Below are 25,495 nucleotides of genomic sequence, written 5' to 3' on the forward strand. Positions count from 1 at the left end.
CGCTGAACACAAGTAATAAATGGTGATCCTTTTTGGACAGTTTTGTCTTCAATTTTATTTTATTAGAAATAATTCTCCGTCGGACGAACGTTTACAGAAGAAATTTCTACATATATCATCACCAGGGGGCAAATTCTCTAAAAATCTACATTTTCCAGCACTAATCTTTAGTAGATAAAAAGAAGAAGAAACCCCAAAAGAAGGTATGATGGAAGTAAGGAAGACAACTGTATGTCACCAGTTCCTTTTTCAGAAATTTTAAAAAATTTTAATTGGATGTGTTTGTGTTTTTTAAAAGGACTTTTTGTAAACTTTACGGCAACAAGTAGCCTAAAAAGGAAGGTCAGTCGCCGAAAATGTTTTAGTCTTGGAACACAAGTAATAAACGGTGATCCTTTTTTGGACAGTTTTGCCTTCAATTTTATTTTATTAGACTATATAATAATTAATCAGGCTATTTTTCACTATTACTAATAATTAGATTTTAAGGTATCTGATATTAGAGGTAGATGTTAAGTGCTCTCTCTTTATCAAAATTAATAATCATAATAATTTAGTATTTATGAAATAATTCAGATTAGTTTAGAAAAAAAAATGCCCTGGAGTTGAATTTAAACCCGTAACTCCTTCATACCATGTGGTCTCATTGCCAGTTAATTTAAATGTGGATTACCTCTGAGCAATTCTTCATTTTCAGACACATTTAATTTTCAATATGAACATTCATGGTTACTAGTGCCATAATGGATGATTATAAATAAAGCATGTTTATGGTAAGCTGTGAAACTCCATTGTTAATTTCATCACTGGATATCAGTGCCGTCTAGTAATGGTTGTGTAGACTTGCTCATTGCATGGTTATACCATGTGTTATACCAACCATTATTAGACAAACATCTAGCTGCGGAACACAATGGCTGGCTGAGACCAACCATAGTGCCTCTAGCAAAATACATTAAGTAAGACAAACTAATATGTGTTAATAAACAATTAGGAAAGAAGCTATGTTTTGTTTTATTCAAATCAAAATTTATGCTATAATAATCCATATTTACACTTAAAAAAAAATTATACCTCAATTATATATGAATGGACAATATGTTTTTTTACTATATTCACACTTTTTATTTAATCCATTTTAATATAATTTGAAAGAAATGAGATGATAAAAATCATTACATATTTGAAGTGCAATCTCCAGATTATAAAAACAAAAAACTGTATGTTCATTTAAGAAAAGTTCATCAAATGATTGGATAAAACCACCCAGTTTTTTAAAAAATAAACAAATAAATAATTATAGTGAAGTTTGTGATATATGCAATAAAAGATTTTTGTTTTTGTATAGTTTGAGAAGACAAAAACACAGCATACAGAAATAAATGAATATAGAAATAATAGCATATAAGAGATTTTAGAAAAATAGAGTAGTGTTATAAGTAGAAAATTAAGACTGACATCCTGTAAACAACTCTAACAATACATTTCTTTTTCATGACTTATTAAAAGCTCATCTTATTTCTGAACATGAATTACAATTTGACTTTAGAGAAATATCAATTTAGCTCTGAAAATGGTAAGTAATTTTCAATTAAATGTAAGCCTATTACTTTTTATTATGAATATATTTATTTTAAATTCACATATTTAGTTTCAGCCATCAAATGTGTTCCTACAGCTAGACACATATTATTAGCTACATTGAAACAAACCTTTTACATAAAAAATTCGTTTTTTTACCAAATGTTATATCTTTATTTATTACATGTTTGCAAGCTTTATGATGTCTTCAACTCCTGGAAACTGATTAAATTGATTTCCCATAGAAGATGAAAAGTATATGATTTTGATCCTTTAGCAATTACTATTAATTGTTGTATATAGGATATATTTAGTTAAATTAAATTTATCGTATTGTTAAAATTTAGATTATAAAGATATAAGAAAGTATTCATGAACATTTTCGTACACATAATTAGACCAAACATATTTCTACAGTTAATTTTGTTGTTTAAGTAAATTATTTACTTAAACTATTATAGACACACAACATATTCTAAATAAATTTAATTGTAAATATCAAAAGCTAAAGCAGTATAAAAAATTAAACGTTTATAATACTTCTTCAATTATTCAAGAATTAAATAGAAAATGCAATAGCAATAATCATCACAGATTATATATAAAAATAATGAGAACTGTGTATAAAATAATTAAAAATATATTATTTCATTATTCTTAAATACGATAGTTTTTTTATCTGTATATAAAAGTATTATTTTAATTAATTTGTTAGAAATATATAAAATATACATAAAAACATATTTATTGAAAGAATTTTATTCTTGTAGATATTTTTGTTGCATGTTTTTTAGATGTGAACTTTGGGTAATAGCATCAAAAAAATCCTAATTGTTAATAATCATGCATTCCAGAATTTTTTTTAATTGTAATTTTATTAATTGTATTGTGAAATTGTGGTATAATCGTATTAACAAATGTACAAAATTTAAATATTACATGAAATAAAAATTTTAATTTTTCTATCCAGATATGCTTTTCTTTTTGTTTAGGAAAGCAATATAATCATTTTTCTAATGCTAAAGACATTATTATATAGCCTGCAAACATTAAACAAACATATCCTCATTAGAATGCTATCAATTGAAGCAAACAATCATGCTAATAATGGTCAGTATAACCTGGTAATGAACAAGTGTCTACATAACTGTTACCAGGGGGTGCTGATATCACCAAGTGATCAAATTAACAAGAAAGTTTCACTGTTTACCATACACGTGCTTTGATTATAAAGGCTGAGGGCATAGGAGTCATCCCCAGTCGGCACCACGAGTAACTGTGAATGGTTATATCAAGAATTAAATGTGTCTGGAAGTAAAGAATTTGTCAGAGGTCTGGGTGACATATCTGGCAATGCAACTGCATGGTAAGCAGGTTTGAATCCTGCCTCTGGGCCGATTTTCTTCCAGACTACCCTAAATTATTTATAATTATTAATTTCGATAATGGATGGCACCTAAATTACCTCTAACACCAGATTACTTAAAATCTAATTATTAATAGCAGCAAAAAATAGCCCAATTATGGTGATTAGTTTATTATAAACTTACCTGGATAGCTAATTGCATAATGGAATCAGGACTGATTTTTTGATTTTTTAAGTAATCTCTATTCATCTTAAAATATTGCATGATATCAATGTTTAAATTGCTTGTCAATTTATGATAATTTTCCTGAGCAATATGTATGGCTTGCTTGACTGTTTCATCAACTTTAAATTCTGAAAATATAATCCAGTAAAATTCAATATAAAATTTTTTTTATATAGTTTTGAAATTACGAAAAATATAATTAACAGAACTAATATATAGTAAGTTAACATCACATTAGAAAGAGTGAACATTTCATAATTAATCTTTAAGCAATATGCTCACATTTACATTTAGCAAAATTAAAATTTATTTTAAAACATCCAACTAGAGCATTTTATAATTGAGCATACCTTATTAATTACTATATTGCAATGACTTTAAAAGTTGAAGAAAAGCCTATAGTTGAACTGGTATTAATTTAAATATCTTTCTAAATTTTATAACATTAATAAATATTTATAAAATATTAATGTAACAATTTAACATTTGTGGTCATCTTCCTTTTTGTTTCTTTTTACGTCTTCTCTATCCACCCAATTTCATGTGCTTTTTCTACCCTTTGTCTGGCATTATGTCATTGTTTGTGTTCGTGTCCAGACCAGCTTGGTGGTACAATGTTGAAGTTGGACTCCTCCTGGAGGAAACGGGTTTGGACATCATGAAGGTAATATCCAAACAGGGGCTCAAACAAACAACATGCACAACCCAAATCTGAGCTTGAGAGAGAGAGAGAGAGAATTCTTTTTTGAACAAAGGACTTAAGGAGTTTCAGAAAAAGTCCAAGGAACCTGCAACGCTGATATTTGGAGTGTTCTGCCATCTACTGGCAACATATTTTGTACCTTTGGTTTTGGGATTATGGATATAATTGTAATTCAATTATTATTATTCCCATTATTTTAATTTAGTTTGATTTGATCTTCAGGAGTTTGTGAACAAATTAGTTATAATATGCTACGGCAGTCACAAAGTACACAAATTCTAATTGTTACCTTACTGGGTTGGCTGGATTACCCTATCTCAGGGTTTCATAGTGACTGTTTTGTTCATTAAAGACGTTTTTGTTAGTAATTAGGTATATGTGCATGCTTCTTTTGTCACTATCCCCAACAAAATTTCAAAAATTACTTTGAAAACTAACAAATTGTTTCATATTTCATTCCATATAAAACTCTCTAAAAGTCATCAATTTAGAAGTTTTCATTTTTTAATTATAACTTCAAGAAAATAATATATAAAATTCTATAACGTTAAAGATTTTTGAATAATTCTACATTTAATTTTTTAATAATGTTTTTATAAAGAAAAATCTTGAAATGCTCAAGTTTTAAAAGTGATTATACTTTTTTATGTAATCTAACATCAGTAAATAATCAATAAATAATATATTGCAAGTATAATAATGTTTTACTTTTTTCTTAAATTTTATTATTATTATAAAAGATAAAGATCAAAATTCAGCATAAATACTAATTCTGTAATTTATTTTGTTTCATACAAATATTGTATAAAAATGACTTACCTAACACTTTAACTTTCTGTGTTACATCTAAGTTTGCAGGAATTGAATGAGGGTGAATATGATGATTTGTTGTAGAATCATTAAATATCTCATTAAAAAATCTTAATACAGCAACACCATCACCCCAGGAATGTTCAAAGTTGATACAAGCAACTCCACCTTTATTTATTATTAGTTGAAAAGATTTATCAAACCATCTGTAAATAAACTATTATTTTAAATCAAACTAATCTATTCTCAATCTAATGTTTTACTAAAAAGTTCACAGATAAAAGTTAAAATTATTTTAATTATTTTTATTATAATTATAAACATGTTGATTACTAATTTATCTGGATTTTTTAAATTATAATTTTGCTTTTAAACAAAATTATAGCCCAAAATATTCAGCTAACTTAAATTTGACTTATACACAGAATATAATTCAAATTTTGATTTATGATGTGTGGTGGCATGCCATCATTGGAAGCAGTGTAAGTAATTAATCCAAAATACGTTAAACACATTGCGCAATTATTTCCATATTTTATTTTTTTAGAAAATACAAGGGAAGAAGCAGTGTGCTGCTTCCCTTGTATTTTCTAAAAAAATAAAATATGAAAATAATTGCACAATGTGTTTAACGTATTTTGGATTAATTAAAATTAATATTTTATCATAATCACATTATGTATCTTATTACAAATTTCTATAATACATGTGAAAAAAAGATAAGATTGGAAGCACTGTATTGTCAATACTGGGTCAGCTTCCAAACAGCCAGATTATATGCATTCGCGCATGCACTTTATAGAGCACTAACCTCAAGTGGTTTAGCTGGTGGAAGCTACACACATATAGCGCTTCCAATGATTCTATCCAAGACCAGTTCTGGGCTGTTAGCCTCCTGCCTGCTAGATATTTGGCTGCCCTCACCTGATTATGTGAATCACGAGTAAATTTATAACTTAACCCAACCAATAAGAATTTACTGGCAAATTTTTATGACAGTTCTGTATAGTTGACAGGAGTTTATAAAAAAATCCATTAAAATATTTGATATTTTTATTCTGTTCTCCCATCTTACATTACTTACGGATTTCAATGTTAAACCAGTGATATTATGATTTTGTATTAAATTTGTACTAATATAAATTTAATAACATCACCTTATAATAAGGTGATTAATGTGTACAAGAATTTTTTCTACATCTACATCACCTTATTATAAGGTGATGTAGAAAAAATTCTTGTACAATGTTAAAAATTAACTGTTACTTTGGTAGCATCATTTACAAATTTAATGAATGAGAGAGATGCATGACGTACAGAAAAAGCTCTAGAATTTATTTTCCTTAAATTTACGATTTATGTATCCGTTGTCATAAAAATTTGTCTTTCCACTTCTTTCCCAAGACTACAAATATTCGAGTACAAAGTAATTGGTTTCAATTTATTTCTAGTGGTACCTGTATATTACTACAGGTACTTTAGTATTATTACATATCACAATAATAATAACAACATATTTATAAAAGAGGAACTTTCTAAAATCACTTTTAATGATTGGTTAGTCCTTGTCAATTAAGACATGCCTCAATAACTATAATGCTAGAAGTAGTGTGGTGGAGTTGGTAAAGAAATAGTCCAACTCGGGCAAATTTGGAATGTGCAACTCCAACTTACCACACTATGATTCCTTTTATAAGAAAGATACCACCTAGGTATGCAAATATTTTTATCTAAAATTTCTATACAAAAAGTTGTACTAAAATTGATGGAGGAATCAAAAAATGGATATAATGAATTTACCTTGGAAAAACTTTAGAGTACATTAATAAACATACATCTTAATCAGCCAAACAAATTCCACTTCTATTAGTTAATTATGAGAAAATTGATTTAAAGTCAATCATTTTAAAGAAAAGATTTAAATATAATAAATGAAAAAAAACAACAATTTGATTAACGAATGACATAATAAATTGGTTTGCAAAATAGTCTCTCTCACTCCAGATACTATGAGAATAGTTAATTCCCAACAGACAGTCGACTAAACTCAAGTATATTGTAGAATTTTAAAATATGAATTTTGAAAAAAATATACCAGTCAACTTGAACTGATGTGTTCAATTCTGCCCCAAGAAATTAAACCAATAAATCATAAGCTGAAACAATCCTATTAATTACATTTTTCAGTTTTCGCTTCCTCCTTTAGTTTGTTGCAATTAGTTTCTAATCTCGGTTTTATTTTTTGTTGTATTTCTATTGTGTTTTAAGACCAAATTACAAGGGTGATTCAAAAAGTAGGATAACAAGAGCTCTCCCGTACAAATTTTATTTCACAGGCAAATATAGTAATACAGATTATTATAGCACTGGTACATATTATTTTTCAACATTGTCACCATGCTTGTCCAAACATTTATTCCAACGATATACCAAGGTATTGATGCTAGCAGAGAAGAAATATGCATCAAGTCCCTTCAGCCACACTATGACAGCTTGCTAAACTTCCATATTGGTTTGGAATCGCCTACCACCCAGATGCTTCTTCAATGATCTGAAGAGATGAAAATCACAGGGAGCCAGGTTGGGGCTATAGGGAGGATGTTCCAGTACCTCCTACTTGAAACAACATAACAATTCAGTTTGCACATCTGTCCTGCCTTTATCGAACTCAGTGCACCAAACCCACACCTGTTTTCATGACACGACATTACCACCATACACCTCAACAAGTTGACGATGAATTCCTACTGGTGAGTTGCCTTTCAGACGCAGAAACCGAACCACACTAAACACTTCCACATTTGACCATGTTTCCATGAGTGCAACCATTTTCAAAATGATTGCACTCACAAAAAAAATTGTGCGAGTCTGACACAATGTTTTAACCATCTAATGCCTGTGCAATAACACTGTGGTCTTCTGCTAGCAGCCCTAAATGGGAAATTCGAACAAGAGGAGAAATATGACACCCATGAGAGCTCTTGTTACCTTAATTTTTGAATCACCCTTGTATGTTATAGAAGCAATAATAAATAGTTATAAAAGGAAGACAGTGAAAAAGTTAATTTGTTAAAAAAATTGAGTCAAAGAAAAACATCATAGAGGAAAAATATTGTGCGGAGTAAAATTATGGCACCCACAATGAAAGTCAAATTTTTTCTTGAGGGTTTTTCTTTGGTAAAAATAAGCTTGGCACTTTGAAGCCATATCAATAAACTTTTTATTATTGTCTCTGCACTTGCTTAAACAATATAGTTACATTGTGGAGCTTTCAAGAACAAATATCAAAGATATTTGGGCTACAATTTGAAAAAATTGTAACCTATAAATTCCCATTCTCGTCTGTCTGTTTGCATCTTTCTTTAATCTTGAGAACAGAGTTAGATAGATGAAAGACAAGATTAGATATGGAGTGTTTAGAGACAGGAGACTCCAATTACCTATATACACACTTCTAATGCAAATCAAGTCATGTTATTTCAACTCAAAAATTTTCCTTGAAAGATGTTAGAGACATGACCAACATGACTATTGCTACAGGAAAATTATGATGTACAGGGGCAAGCCACCACTAATTTAAGGTGGAGAGCATATATTTTAAATTAAATAAATTAAAAATATGATTAAAAAATTGCACTCCAGCAATGTGACAATGTCACAATAAATAATTGCTTGTCTGTTTTAAAATTTAATGGTTATTAAGTTTTTATATCAGCTTCTAGTCTGAGGACTTATCACACCTTTTCAAATGTTTTCACTTGAACACTAAGAGACCTTTTTTAGGTTTTTCTGTTTTATTAAATATGCATTTTGGTCACTTCTGTTCCTCTTCAGTTTAAAGCACATGCTTTTCAGGTTACAAGTTCTTTTACAAATTCACAGAAGACAATACATTAAATATATATATATATATATTTATTGTGAGCTTAGCCAGGGGTATCTGCCAAGGGTACCACTTAATCGGAGCTATTCTGTGAGAATAGTGCTCAAGTTTCGGATTGTGAGATCCAATCTTATATCAAGATTTTGACCGGGAGGACTTTGGTAACCGATCCAAATTGTGAGATTCGGATCCAAATCAGGATGCTGACACCAGTTTATCAATTTATTATTACGCAGATAAACACGCGTGTGGATATCTATATATATAACCCATTCAACAAGTGTCCGTCCTTCCTTCCTTCCGTCCGTCTGTCCCGTAACCGTTTGACAACCGACACTAGAGGCGCCCCTATCGTGTGTCATATTTCAAACATTCAAATTACCAATTTTAATTCTTATTTAAATTAACAATATGAATTATTATTATTCATTTGGCAATAAATTATTATTTGGTCAATATACCAATATAAATAATTCAGTATATTTGTAATATGAATTTATTATTTCAGGGGCTTATATCTCGCGAAGGGTCGCGAGTAGGGATATGGTTCCTTTGCCTTTATTGTTCGCACAAAGGGCTACAGTTTGGGGGGTCGCCACCTCTTCACCTAATCTTACCATTGGGACTTTAACAGAGCTGTACAGCATATTGATAGGAACAAAAAAGTCAAAGGAACCGTGCTTCATGGAAATTTGTAAACAACGCCCACTAGGGGGCGTCCCGGGCTACTAGTGATATAGATTTGATTCAGAGAGTTAACCAGAGACATTTCTTTAACAATAATAATGAAAATTTAATAAACAAAAATAAATAAAATCATACAAAAATGGAAATAATTAAATATTCGAAGACAATCAATTGAAACAATGAATAAATCAATTTAAACGCGCCGAGAGAGAGAGCTCACAAAATAATTATATTCATACAACCAAGACTTTATCTTCTTCTGTATTAGACGAATGTATTTCATTTATAAAGTTCTCCGACTTCAGTTCATGGAGAGGTCTTGATAGGCACAAAATAAAATATTTCTTCCATATTTCTATCTAACTTAATTTAACATGGAAAGGATTTATGTCTACGACGTTGGCCTTCTGGATACGATATCCCTTTAGTCTAAAGGCGTTGTGGAGCAAATATGGGAGACGTCTCTCCTATATGAGATCTTCTGACGAACACCTAACTAAGGGCATTGGCCTTAGGGAGCAAATATGTGGACTTCTTTCCACTCTCAGATCTACGGACATACTCCCCGAATTCTGCCAAACTAACTATATCTCTTGATTTACGACCAATCATCATACTTGGATTCTTTCATGTGAACGGATGAAAAGGGGAATAAATGAGGGGTCAACAATTCCCAGGGTGGTGAGATTTGTAACAGATAAGGGAAAAACAAAGGATGCTTCTACTTCCGTCAAAGGAAGTGGCTCTTTTATCAGTTTTCCCACGTTAGAAAACCATTAATTTCTCACCAAAACGAAAGAATATTTTTCTACAAAATTTTAACTTAAATTTTAAATTATTAATTAGACCCAGGGGCTATTCGGATCTTACAATTTAAGTTTTGGTTATTATTTTTCTTAGTCTTATATTATTGGGTTTAACAAAGTTTTTGAATGTGTTAGGAAAAATTAAGACAATTTAAAAAAAATAAAATAAAATATATTTATTTAGTCAACAATGAGATTCTTATTACTTACAATTATCTTCATCCAATGTTCCACAAGTTTGATACAGTTTTCATAAACTTTTTTTCACTCGAAAATGATTATATAATATATTGTCTCCCTTCAAAATATCTTATTACAAAATCAGTTAAATGGTAAAAAATTAACTGAATAAACAGCAATTTTTCCTTGTCCATGAGTTCATTCTTTCATAGCTGATTATCTTCTTGTTTAAAAAATAAGTTAAATTAGACTTATTAATGAATTACAGAATTTAAATCAATTAAGATTAAATCTTAAGTGAAATTCATATTGTTTATCGTTCCTTGGATGTCTCTAAGATTCAGTTTATTTTTTTCCCTCTAGAGTAGAGTATGTTAATCTTGACTATTTGAGTATATTTTTTCTTATTTTTTATTCCATGCTCAAACTAATTAGTTAATTTGATTTTAAAAAATTTCATGTTGAATAAATGAAAACAAGAAGATACTAAGTCAGTGAATATGCTAAAACAATTCAATTGAAAAATTTTAGATCTGTTTTCTGTAGTGACATCTATTGATAAGTGCAAACACTTGTTTAACACAATATTATACTATTAATTTAATATATATATATAAGAATCGCCTGAAATCAGTTTCGCACTCTAATAAAAAGCCATAAAATTTTGTTAACCACCTTAAATCTCTAATGTTTTTAGCCATATTTAACCTTCTTCAGCAGAGACAAAATGAATGACTGTTGTGTTGGAATAGAATGAAAAAATTTAAAACATTCTAGAATAAGCAATTTAAATTTTTCATAACTTATAAGGTCCCATACTAATATTTGTTATATTCTGGAATGTTTTCATTTTTTCATTCTATTCAGATGCAACTATCATTTGTTTTGTTTTTGCTGAAGAAGTTGGTTAAAATCGGCTGAAAATGTTAGAAATTAGTGGTTAATGCAAATTTTTAAAAATATATTTTGTGTTTTACTATTCAGCATTACGTTCCTTTTAGTTGAAATCAGATTTTGGGTTTTCAGCTTCAAAACAAATTACTGCCAAATAAATATTAGATTTTTCTGAATATAGTATTTTTCAAATATTACCTGAGTGAGTGATATTGGTGTATGATGACAGTTAATATAAGATGTCTTTTGCCTGCATTTGGTTAGTTTACAAGGCCTCTCTGAACATTACTGAACTGTACAGGCACCAGTTGCTTTCCACTTTCAAATAACATTGGCAACAGTGGATTTGTCAGTTCCAAAAAGTGCTGAAATGACTGTGCTGATTTCTTGCTTAATTGGTACCCCATACAGGGGCATCTCATGCAATAATTTCAGATACAGGTTCACTGCAGATTATTCTGGAATCTTAGTCAGGGTTTATATAAACCAAACCAGAAGCTGAGTGTTAAGTATTTTGTAAAATTCCATCCAACATAATTTAAGTATACCCAGTCTGTTATTTAAATTAGGCATATGGCTTGCCTAGTTTAAATAACCATATGCCTAATGTCCATATGTAAGACACTGTAAATCATATAAAAAAAATAAAAGTTTTATTATAAGCATTGTAAGTGGTGTTTCTTTTAATGCATGTTTTATAAAAATTAGCAAAAGTATTTAAAATTTTTTAGGCATATGTGGAATTAGATAGATGAAAATCAAGACCAGATAAGGAAAGCATAAGTCTGGAGGTCCAGATTAACTAAATATGAACTTTCAGTCTGGACTGGAAATTAAAATATGAATAAAAATTCTAGCTTGGCATTTTAATGATAATTGAACAATTCCCCCCTCTTATACCTGTTTTAATTAATTTGAAGCTGAAAAGAAAGATTTATAGATGTAAGAGACATTGGATATAATGAAATCTAGTTGTGTAATAAAGACTATGATTTTTGTCTATAAATTTTTTGAATATTNATTTTAATCTTGTTTACAAATAACAACATTGCTTTCTGCTATTTTCTTTGTAAACTAAAACATTTTACCACATTTAAATTGTTTTTTGTTTTAATAAAACATATATTTTGTTTAAAAATAAATTTCTTAATTTCATTTGAGCATCTCACTGTAGATATGTATTCTTTCTAGATAATTTCTGCTGAAGAGAATTTGAGTTATCATATCTACAGATGTAAAAATTGACTATGTTGGATTGAGTATGCTTTCAAATTAGCAATTAGTGTCAATAAATATTTTAATCAGTTATGCAATTTAGAGTACCATCTCAAATATATTCTTTTTCCATTTCACTTATTTTATATATGTATACAGTAAGACCCTGCTTAACGCTGATTCAATATAATGCGGTCTGCTCAAAGCCTAAAAAAAGCTCAAATTTTATGCTGACTTAAATTATCGCGGCATTTCATTGATTTGTATATAATACGATTATTTGCGAACACAAACCAATCAGCAAAAGGTGGAAAAAAAGGTGTACTTTCTTTAAATCTATGTTTGTTTGGTGCAATTTTGGAAAAGATATAACATCATGGATGCCATAGGCAATATCGGATTCGCTTGGCAAGAATTAACTGAGGAATGCATGAACAAAGTGTAAATGAAGTTATGGCTGAAGTGTATCCAAGAATTCTCAACAAGAAGAACCTATCACTGTATCATTAGGTTGACCAAACTCAACCTAATAGATATAGCAGGACTAGGAGATATAGATGAGCATGATATTGAGGAGTTACAGCAGATTTCTGGTGAGAGCTTTACCAACGATGACCTTCAAGAACTGGCAGAACATGGAATTCATGTAGAACTGGAAAATAGATTCTGAAAAATGAAGAACCCAAAAAATTCCTCTACAGATTTTCTTAGTAAAAGTTTGGTAAGATAATCAAAATCATTGATCAAATTGTAGCGAATGATCCTGATTTTGAAAGGAGTGCAAAAGCAAAACGAGGCATTTTGGATGCAATCTTCTGCTACTGACATATGCTTAAGGAAAGAAAAAAGCATCAAATGAAATTTCACGACTTTATTGCAAAACAACAAGAATTTCAGAAAAGTCAAAACCTTCATCACAAAAAAATGAACTTTACATTTCTGTGTGCATGTTTGTGTGTTATTTAACATATATTTTTATACAAATTAATATAAAAATAACTTAAAATTAAAGTAAAATTTGTTTATCTTTGATTGTGTGTTCCCCTATCCCTATTTACTCTATGTTAAAATAACCTTGTTTAACACTGTTTCACTTAGCGCTTTGTTGTTTAGGAATGCATCCCCCGTGTTAAGCAGGGTCTTACTGTATTTACAATTAACTGCTAATGAGCAATTAACAGGTAAATAATAATATATTTTCTTACTAAAATTAATCATTTATATAAAAATAACACTAACATAATTTATTTTATTATAAGCAAATTATTATAGAACCATCAAATAGTTAGTACCTATTTTCTGCAGGGCCATGGAGCATCTCATGTGCTAATTTTACTTTATCATCACCCCAATCCTCATCATCTAAAATCAAAGCATACAGAGCACTATCAATAAGCTTCAATTGCTCTCCATTTCCTAAATTTTCTAGATGTTTTCTTACTGATGCCCAAGTATCTCTGTTTTCTGTAGTTAATACACCAATTGAATCCAAAACAGTGGGATGCTTATCTTTCATAATATAATTCAAACAAGCATGAATATAGGAAGGTGGAAAAATATTGCCTAAAATGTAGAGTAAAAAAATTTGTTTTTAATAATTATACTTTTTAAACCTAATACTCAAGTGCAAATGATTCTCCTTACGAAAGCAATTAATTACTAGTTTAATTTTAAAGATCTGTTGATTATTTTATTTAATGAACAAACATGGCTTTCATCATCAGAATATTTTAAAATTTTTTGTGTTATATTTTCAAATTATCATCCTTTTGCTAATATTTAAAACATTTAACAGAGAATTGATTTTTTATATTTATATAATACAAAAATGTTAAAAATATAGATTTTAAAATTCCTTCTTTAACAATATTTCAAAAAATTTTAGAACAAAAAATAATAAATATAACAACAATTTAATATAAATAATAATATACTTGTTATTTAATATATACAAGGGCTTTTTTCAACTTCTGATGGTCCATATAACAAACACAAGTGTAAATAACAAAATGAATTTATTACCAAAAGTTATGTACAAACATAGTTACTAGTGATGTAACGAATATTTGGTTACTATTCAGTATTCGTCCTATTTTTCGCTATTCGGCCGAATAACGAATACCTAAAAACTGGAGTAAGAAATAACAAAAACACAGTAAATTAATCATTTTGGTATTTAGATTTAATGTTATCGGGTTAGTGTTGTTTGTTTATATTTATTTATAACTTATAACATTCACAAAATAAAAAAGAACATAATATTAATCACTTGTATTCACAATTTATAATTACAAAGATCAGCACACGTACACACCTATTCGTTCGAGAATCGTCGCACATCTGAGGGTCAGACCCTGCCTATCCTTTTTAAGAGCTCGTTATTGCTCTTCTCTTTCCTCTATCACTGTTGTCCACATATGCCTATGCATACATCATAATATGCACTCACCATACTTTCGATTCGTCACTTTCCCGTCGTAGATGTCCCATTTTACAATTACATGACTCATAGCCTGGTGATAACAGAGAAAAGAGACAGATAAGATGTTGGTATAAGTCATAGTTATGATTTTACAGATTCGAAACAGCTTGGTAGCCCGAACGACCCCAGGCTTTCACCCATGCACATTAAGTGACTTTCATTACAAGCATTTAGCTTTTCAAAGTCTATGACAACAATTGTTTGGCATTCACGGCCATGAATTTCGTGCCAATAAGCTGCCTCGACTTGTTTGAGGCAGCTTATTGAGTTGATAACATAATTGACTTGTTCGATTATGTTATCAACTCAATTTCATATTTATTTTCACATTTTCACTTCGTGGTCTTTCTCTGTTCTTTTTCCATTATTTTCACATGTAGGTCATTTCATTGTTATTCACACTTGATATCATCATTTATCACATACTGCCATGATGCTCTTGTCTGTCCGTTACAATTGTCAAGAATTAACGCGATTGGCGAAGTGTAGTGACAGCGAGCCAATGAAGAGCAGGGTCCTTGCCATAATGCAGTTTGCGCACCAATTTTCGTACATGCGTTAATCAAGCCAAATAGTTTGGCCGAATATACTATTCATTGCAACATTAATAGTTACTTTTCAACATAATCACTGTGAAGATTGAGAAATTTGTTATATCTGTGGATGAGCTTTTCCGTTCCCTTCTCAAAGAATGTAGCCGCCAGTGAATTGAGATGGCCTTAACAATGTTTTGAAGATCATCATTAGTTTCAAACCCTTGCCCTGCTAGCTACATTTTCAGTTCAGGAAAGAAGTGGAAGTCTTCACACATTAAAAAGTTCCATTGGGTGGAAGTCTGAAAGGTGGAAGTCTTCACCATCTTTAAACACCCAGCATATAGCCCTGATTTAGTGCCGAGTGACTTCCGCCAATTTCCTGAACAAAAAAGTGGCTAGGAGGGCAGAAGTTCAAGACTAATGATGATCAAACATCGCTAAACCCAATATATAACATAACTAAACACCAACAATATGCCGAAAATCTATCGGGCTAGTATTAGGCTAATTACTAAATGAATTACGTAATCAATTTGGCACTAGAGTAATTATTTAGTAATTAGCCTAATACTAGCCCGATAGATTTTCGGCATATCATTGGTGTTTACTAATGATGATCTTCAAAAACAACATTATGGCCCATCTCAAGTCATTGGAGGCAACATTCTATGACAAGGGGATGGAAAAGAAAAGCTCATCTACAGATATGACAAATTCCTCAATCTTCACGGTGACTATGTCAAAAAGTAACCATATCTGTACCTAACTTTTGGTAATAAATTCATTTTGCTATTTGCACTTGTTTTTGTTATATTAGCTCCTTTTCAAACTTTATTATTTTCAAGTTATATATTAAGTTATATGTTTGTATTAATATTTCATTCTATTTAAAAAATACAAAATAGTTGTGTAATTGCTTAACTGATTGTATTATATAATATTCAGCTGCATAACATTATATGATATAGTTGAATTTTAATAATTTCCTTCCCTGTGGCAATGAATATATACCCACTCCATTTGTGATTGTTATAAACAGTAAGAAAACTGGACTCATTTGCATTTGAAATGAAACTCATTTCATAAACAAAGTACTCTACTTCAGCTATTTTTTATAAAAAAATTGGCTCAATCACTGTAACAGGCATCTCCGTATATGCCTGAAAGCATTACTCTTCTGAAAAATCAGAGGCAAAATATTTACATGCACCCAGCATTCAAGTACAATTACCACTACGTGGGTCTTCTCTTTACAGCATACACATTAGCAATTCACCTAGGCATTGATGTGACATGAGCATGGCAAAGATCTTGTGAAATGTTGGTCTATACGTCATCTTCAGGTTAGCATTCGATCGGGGCTTGTTTTTTTTGCATCTCGTTCTTAAGGACATGCCAAAGATACAGTAGAGCATCGATTATCTGACCCCCGATTAACCATCACCTCGGTTAACTGACCGCGTTCTAGTCGGCAAATTCAAATGTCCACTAGTGATGTGGCGCTACAATATTTGGCTATGTCTTGGCTACTTTAATATTATTTTTACGTGTTTTAGTTGGCAACACTGGATTGACCATGAAAGGGAGCCAGTATTTAAATAAGGCTTAATTTTCTAATTTTTAATGATACAATAGCAACGATTATTATTATTTTTTTAAATTTGATAGGCTTAACATGGAGGAAAATTCAACGCGAAGTAGGTTAATAGCGATATACTAATATACTAATTACATGGGATATAATAATATACTACACTAATAATGGATTTTTTCATACTTTTCGATTATCCGACTTTTCAATTATCCGACCAACCCCAGTCCCCAATTGAGTCGGATAATCGATGCTCTACTGTACTTAACTGGGTTCAGATCAGGCAAATTTGGAATCCAGTCATGGACTTAGACTTGATTTTCACAAAGCCAAGCACTAGTGAAACATACAGTATGTAGCTAGGTGAGATCGTGCTAGAAGATTGCCTCTCCCTGCAGCCAAGAATGGGCTATGAAAGGCTGTAAATTCTCTTGCAAAATTGCCTAGTAGCAGTAACTGTTGGCAGTCTTATCATAAGGAACCAAATCAACAAATGTCAGGCTAATATTATAATTATAAAAAATTACAATAATATATTATATTCTCAAAATAACAAGATTTGTAGATCATTGGTGCCCAAACTATGGTTGGCATCACTTAAAAATGATAGAAAGAAGTCTAATTTTTGTATACATATAGTATATAAATAATATTTGTGGTTGCCTTCTTATAACTTATGTGCAATTTGGTCAACCATAACAAAAAGTTTGAGTACCATTGATTTAGATAAACAAATATGATTAAATTATCAATAATATATAATAATGCTATAATTGTAAAAAGTAAATTTTGTCAATATATTACTCTTAATTAACTATTATTCATTTTAATCATTAAAGGAGTACTAATATTAAAAAGAATAAAAGTGATAATGGTAAAAAAAAAAATGTATTAATAATAATCTTCATTCAAAAAAATTTGCAGGTATGACAGCTAGTTGCAAGAAAGACATCTCCATGCAACAGACAAACAATAATCCAAATTAAAAAGTAAAAAAAAACATTAAAAATGCAAATATATAAATACATAAAATATAGTAAGTATTAAAAATATACAACTAACTGTAACAACAATAAATAATAAATTACCTTCATTATCTAATACATCAAAAACATAGAAATGACCTTTTCTTAATACTAAAATATGACGGCCAGCTGAATTTCTTCTAATTTCATCTTTATTCTGATGAGGTATTCTTGTTGAATTGAACAAATTATGAAACTGACTCATATCAAGGGGAAAAGCTTTAAATAAATAAGCACCATACCATGAAATCGATTTTGGGAAAAACCTTAAAAATTTGAAAATCAAAGTTATAATCATAATAATTGAAAGACTTTCATAATACAATCTTTAATTGAATTTAAAAATCATTTTTACTGTTATTTTTTTAATATTTAAGTTTAAAATTAGAATCATATTAACACAAATTTTTAAATAATTTAATGAATTTCAATGTTTATCAATGCTTTTGAACTTAAGGAACTTTCTGAAAGATTTATATAAATTCGTTTCATTATGCAAAATAACTTATATCAATATTTACCTCATTTTCCTGTCTATAATGTAGTTTTACAATACTGTCTTTGAAAAATTTTATGTTTTAGGAAAAAAAATTCAAGATTTTTTTTTATTGTATTAATATTTTCACTTTTTTTCTCAAAGAATTTTGAATAACTTCTTATATAAATTTTAGAATAGTAATCAAAAGTACAATAATGTAAATAAAATATAAAAAAATTGCCCATTTAAACTTCCATTATCTTATGTTGCATTAATATACTGGTATTCAGAGAGTAATTATGATGAAAAGTGACTTTATGCTACAGATGATTGTTATGAACCAGAAAAACTTTTAATATGATAAATGTTTTAGATAAGTCTATTCTTGTTTCAGATCACCAAAAACTTTGCCTCATTCTAACCAAATCATTATTGATATTTCATTTCATCTACTGTGTATAGAAACATGTTGCACCTATCCATAAAATTTCACATCAGAATCATAGATTTCTGAATACCTTTTTCATATTAAAATATATTTAACTTGTGCAATTATACTTATGAATATAGCCTTTCCTCCATACTGAAAAAATACAATATACCATAATATTGAAATTGTACAAATAAATATCAAAAGAAGTATTTTTTATAACAATTTTTCTTGTAATATTATAAAAATCTTAATACTACAAAAATTTAGATTATTGCTGCTTTTAATTTATATTTAATGTATATTATTTATAGTTTTTATTCTTAAATCCAAGTTAAAAATATGCTACATATATTTGATTTTCACAAATCATACCTAACAATTTTTCGAAAAAAAGGTGTGTCACTTTTCTCAGGATTCAAATGAAAAACTTCTGGTTCCAATATTTCAGCTCTTAAAGATTTAAAAAATCTGAGAGAAGAAATCAACATATTTGTTGCTCGAATCAACTGAAAAATAATTATTCAAATTTAAATAAAATAAATTCCAAACTAACAACAATTGAAATTATATTTATCTAACTTCTATTAATAAAAACTTAGATTTAAAACTACTCATTTTTAAAAATATAATAAAAATTTAACACTGGGTAACAAGGTTTCAAAGAATAAATCAATTTCTTTAAACCCTAAACGTTTTTCAAAACACTAGACTAAAAAACTTATCTGTAGAACTTCTTTTATAATACTGAAATTTAAATTCTGCACACTTCATAAGTGGCAAGATTTATATGTCTACAAATGAGTAATTAGAATTCATCCCTACCTTACTTCTGCTCGTGTGCTCTACTTTGCAATTTAATACCATTATTGCCAACAAATGCTGCTATAGTTAATCATTTTCATTTATTGTTCTGATTTTATTTTGTGTGATTGACTCACTGTTAAACTACTTGTTATTAGATATTAAAATATCTCACTTTTCAGTTTTAACAGTTAATAGTTTTCTTTTTAATTGAAAATATCAACTCTCAACTTATAAGATTGTTATCTTTAGGATTATAAAACAAAAAAATATAGCCATTATAATTTTTAATTACATATATGTCTTTTTAATAATTTTATTTTTGAACATTTAAATATTTAATGAATAAAACTCAAATTAGCTTTTTAATTAATTTAAACTTAAAAATTTTAAATACTTTTTCATTTGGAAAAACTTAGGTTTTAATAATGGAGCATGTAAACCTCTTTTAACTCTCAACAAACATGGAGTGGCACAAGAGATTTAAAGATTTAATTTTTCTATAACTTTCTTTCCTATTAGCAGAGAAAATTGTCCTTTTCTATAGTGTAGATTTGTAGTGGCCAAAACACACAGAATGTGGAGGGATAAGAATGAAGGGCCTTACAAACAAGAATTAATACAAGGAATTTGGTATTTAACTGTTTTATAATACTGAGATCAAACATACAATTCTCAACAGCACAAGATAACTAATTGCAACCAGTCAAAACATGCACAGAGTGAGGTTACTTAACCTATTAATCCTAATAACATTAAAGATAATTACACAAAAATATTTTAAATAATTTTACATTGACAGAACATAGGCTGATTAGTCGATAAGTGATTCTCCTTAAGAGTGTAGTGGGTTATCCTTAGTCACGTAGCAGTTGAATTTTTTTTTTAGCGAAAAATTCACACCTAACAAAGAAATATTCGTATTGAGGTGTTAATCACTTGTAAGATTATTCAATAACAGTTTGGCAGTAGGTTCAAGCAATGTCCTCATAGCGATGGAAAAAGATTTTCCCTTTCGTTATGTCCATTCAAAACCTTGGCACAAGTGCAGAAATTTCTTTGTCCTTACCTTGCTTTTTCCTTCTCCCTGGGTAGAGCCCAAAGTCTGTCCAGGTGCAGACTGGTGACTAACAGGAAAAAGGTCCTTGGTGCATGGTGCTCCTACAATTTATACTCCGTGCCATCCAAATCACATGAGTTATATGTAAGCTAATAATAGTCCACTCACAAATCAACTCACAATGGCTCTACGTGACATGTACATCAACGAAAACAATTACAGGAAAAACTGGTGCATGACAAACGAAAATAAGTACGATCCAGGTAACGCAACAATTGAGATAAATCTTGATACAAGATTACGGAAAACAAGAAAAATGAATAAAATACAAAAACAATAGTGGCAGAGCACTACAATAGCTTTAAACAAACTTACTATCTACCAGTTTAAATGCAATTTATGTGATAATCTTTAGTAATTTACATTTTATTTTTTCAGTTTGTTTTCTTGAACAGTCTCAGAGACCACTGCATGTATGTAATATTATTAAACTTTTCAACCTTAGTTGTGCCAAATGCCAATCAGCCTACGTACTTGTGCCAAAAATTGTGCAAAGTCTGTACAGACATATTTAAGACAAAAATAATTTAATTTGTATAAATAATATATATTCCTAAAAATATTCAATTTGAAAAATAAAAGTCCTTTTAATTACAAACATTACAATCCTAAACACAAATTAAACCAAGCAGTCTATGAAACCACATGGTGGTGATAAAATGTTTTCATGTTACTTAAAGAGTTAAAAAAAAGTTTAAAGCTGGGATTCACACAAGCAATTTGCCATGTATTTTAAATGCTTTCAACACTGCTCAAGCATAATTTGTAAAAAATGGCATCTAAATCTGGTTAAATGCAAATTAGACTCTCATGATGGATGTACTTTTTCATCACACAAATCAGATGCAATCAATTAGCAACAAAAAAGATGGTTTGACATCACTTTCTGAAAAATAGTTCAGTGGTGAATACATCAATTAAAAAATTAATAAAAGTTTGCAATTTTCCAGAAATTTTTGATAAAAGATATGAAAAGTATAAAGATAAAAACTGATAAAAATAATAATAAATCAATGTTTTATTTTGCTTTTCTTTTTTTCTACAAAGAGTAAGTATGTTGCTAAATGTCATCATCACCTTTTATTTACTCTCTTTTCTTCCCAGCAGATACTATACAGATGAAGTGTGTATTGCACTATACAGATGAAGTGTGTATATCAACTGTGTAAACTGCACAGAAGTAATGTGATTATGTGCTGGCTTGGCACAATGAAATCACTGATACCCAGCTTAAAATAGGAGGGGGAACTAAATTACCTCTTGAAATCTGACCCAATCAATTATTCTTATTCAAATCACTATATATGAAGGGTGCAAAAGTAGGTATACAGTTGAGAATCTGACAAATACAAATGTTTGGTGTTCATTATTATTATTATTATATTTTATTAGTTTGTATTTCTTATTTGTGATTTTAATTTTTACATAAAAATAAATGTTTTTTTCCTATTTTCTCCCTTTATGTTTTTTTCCCCATAATAACAATTTTAGACCTAGTTTTGCACCCCCCCTGTATACAGCGAGTTTTTGAATATATGATAATTTCTTATTACAAAACTTAATTATAAAGTATCAAGTCATAGATTAATAATATATTATTATTATTAGTAGTAGTAGTAGTAGTAAATATTATATAAATTAATGTTATATAATAATATTTACTTGATACTTTCAAATTAAAAGAGTTTACAATAAGGTTACACAAATATAAACATACCTGATCATTATAAGCTGGCTTAGAATCATTTTTGAAACTCAAAAAAGGATTAAAATTTAGAACTACGGGTGTCCTAGATTTTAGATACATGTCAAACCATGGACCTGAAAATTATATGAAAATTAATTATAATAAAAAAAAAAAGCAAATTATATATGTTTTAGAAAGAGTACTACAGGGTAACTATATAAATTCTGGTCTCATCAAACAATTCAACAAAACCTTTGCAAAAATATTTGTTTGAGCCCAAATGGCATCTGTGTAAACCCTACTGTGCAGCAATCTATTCAGAAAATTCAAAAAACATCAAAAATTTTTTACTTTAAAATATTTTTGATTGGGGCTAATTAATATTTTTAATTTTTTGGTTATTGATAGCATACTTGACTATCATTAATCTGCTTGATTTTTAGTTCATTAACCTTTTCACAGTTATGCACAGTTATAATTTTTCCCCCTTACTTTTTTAAAGACTTGGCATTATGAAATGAGGTAGTAACAAAACAGTAGCAGCAGTTGCAATTTTTTTACTTTGACTAAGATATAGCTAAAATCATACAATAAATTATGATTTTTGTTATAAATCAGTCTTTTACCAAACATGTTATGTAAACAACCTACAATACAAAAAAAGATTTTTATTTCCATTTATGTTTGATTTCTTACTTTGCAGTTAAGAATTTTCCATCTTTGTTTGAGAATCTTGACCACTGCTTTGACTACCCAATGAATCTTGGTTACAACGTTAGACTTATTTGCATTTATTGTAGAAAGTTGATGTGAATATATGTGAAATTATGCATTCCATCAAACAGTACAAACAATTTATATTAAAGAAAATCATAGTGGCCAAAAGCATACATAATTTGTGCAAACTGTACACAATATGTACCATTGATAGCTATATAATTTATTTTGTGTGCCATATCTTGCAAGTGTCAATGATGAAAAGAACATTGTTTCAATTGAAAGAAAAATTTAAATCATTACTCTGTAATGATTTAAATTTTTAATAAAGAGCCATTACTCTGTAATGGCTCTTTATTAAAAAAATCAACTACAAAATTAACTATTTATTAACAAAATCAACTACAAATAAAGAGCCATTACTCTGTAATGGCTCTTTATTTGTAGTTGATTTTGCAATGCATTGAGTTCTTTAAAAAAAATGGATTTTGTGTAGAAATCCCAGCATTATTTAAAAAAAAAAAAAGACAAAAGCCAACTTTCTACAATAAATGCAAAAGATTCTCAAACAAAGATGGAAAACTCTTAACTGCAAAGTAAGAAATCAAACATTAACAGAAATAAAAATCTTTTTTTGTATTGTAGGTTGTTTACATAACATGTTTGGTAAAAAAGACTAATTTCTGACAAAAACTGTAGCTAAACCTGCTTTCAAGAGTCTAGAAAGTAGGTCAAATAACCAGTTTCTAATTGCTGTCTAAACTATGGCAAACAAGAAACATTGCCTCTGCAATGAAATTTTTCTGAACCATGTCTACAATATCTCTAAGATGTCACTGGTGTCTAAATGTTGTCTCGGCAATCGGTCAAAAATGTTCGTTCTGTGATTAAAGTTATTGTTAAAAAAAAAATAGGAAAAGATGTGTTTTTATAATTTTATGTAAGAAATTCCAGCTTTTCAGAGATATATGCAAAAAAATTAGAAAAAAATTTCCTATTAGCCCTATTCAAAATATTTAAAGCAGGGGTGTCCAACCTGTAACGTGTACACAAAACCAACAATTTTTTAAATTATTTATTTATTTATTTATATGGCATAAACTCAAAAAAGAAGTTTCACAAAGCCGCAAACCTTTATACATATTTTATTTTTGAGTGGAAAAGAAATATTTTCAAATACTTAGAAATGTGTGAATGAGGAAGGTATACTAAATAAAGCTGGAGTTGGCTCTCAAGGAGTATAGACTCAAATTCGGGGAAAGAAGAAAAAGACCTAAAGATAAAAAGTAATGAGAAAGGTTAAATAGACCTCCTGTTATGCAATATGGACCCTTAATTTTCCAACCTTCCTCACTTCTTTATCTTTTGTTCACTTTCTTCTTTCCCCACATTTGAGTCTATAATCCTTTGAGTCTCAACTCCAGTTTTATTTAGTATTCCTTCCAGCGTTGCAAGATTCGGCTACTTTGCACCAAATTTCGCTACCCTTTTATTAGTTTGATGTAAAAAATATCAGTTGGCATATTGGCTACTTTTTGGGCTACATATTATTTATAAATATATAGTCGAATAAAACTGCACTTTAAAATGGTGTTTCGTCGTTTTTTATTAATTAGAGACCCAAATAAAACAAATATTTGTGTTTTTCAAATAAATTTTCGTTTGTTTCTTTTATAATAAATGAATTTATCTATTTCTAAGTAAAAATTGAGTGTCTGTAAAAGTAATTTTTAAAAATATTCTTTTTTGTGGTAAACTTTTAATACTTATTACTATAATCTAGACATGTTAATACTTAAATATACAAGTATATTTAAGGATTGGGTCAAAATATACTTGTGGCCCAAAACTCCATGACTTCTTCCAATGTGGCCCAGAGAAACAAAAAGGTTGGACACCCCTGATTTAAAGTAAAAAATGTTGGTTTAAATTTTCTCAACAGGTGGCAGCACAATAAGGTTCAAAATTTACATAGATGCCATTTGGTTCAAACAAATATTTTTGCAAAGTTTTGTTGAATTTTGAGATGAGGCCAGAATTATTATACTCTATCTCTCCTTGACTTACAATGGAGTTATATTCCAAAAAACACATCATAAGTCAAAAATAAAAATAAATAAATAAATAGGCTATATGCAAGGTTATACAGTATATAACATTGCATATTTACAGTACATAACATGAGTTTGAGCTATTGCAATCAACAATAGCCCAAACTCAGAATTGATCACCATAATTGCTATGCTTAAATATTATCTTAAGTTTCTCATTGAC

At 29.1% G+C, this 25,495-nt stretch overlaps 1 protein-coding gene across 1 annotated transcript in view; it reads right to left on the reverse strand.

Annotated features, from left to right (window-relative positions):
- The window catches only part of LOC111628234 (carnitine O-palmitoyltransferase 2, mitochondrial-like), a 58,655-nt gene that overhangs the window by 15,765 nt on the left and 17,395 nt on the right, over positions 1-25,495 (reverse strand). The window contains exons 5-10 of the mRNA XM_023371977.1: positions 22,535-22,638; positions 19,269-19,402; positions 18,049-18,251; positions 13,644-13,914; positions 4,696-4,892; positions 3,132-3,301 (exon numbers count right to left, since the gene is read on the reverse strand). Of these exons, the coding sequence (XP_023227745.1) occupies positions 3,132-3,301; positions 4,696-4,892; positions 13,644-13,914; positions 18,049-18,251; positions 19,269-19,402; positions 22,535-22,638 (1,079 nt within the window). The remainder of the gene's footprint in view (positions 1-3,131; positions 3,302-4,695; positions 4,893-13,643; positions 13,915-18,048; positions 18,252-19,268; positions 19,403-22,534; positions 22,639-25,495) is intronic.

Source organism: Centruroides sculpturatus, unplaced genomic scaffold (genome assembly GCF_000671375.1).
Source record: "Centruroides sculpturatus isolate CEXI.00-Female unplaced genomic scaffold, Cexi_2.0 scaffold532, whole genome shotgun sequence".
Lineage (NCBI taxonomy): Eukaryota > Metazoa > Arthropoda > Arachnida > Scorpiones > Buthidae > Centruroides > Centruroides sculpturatus.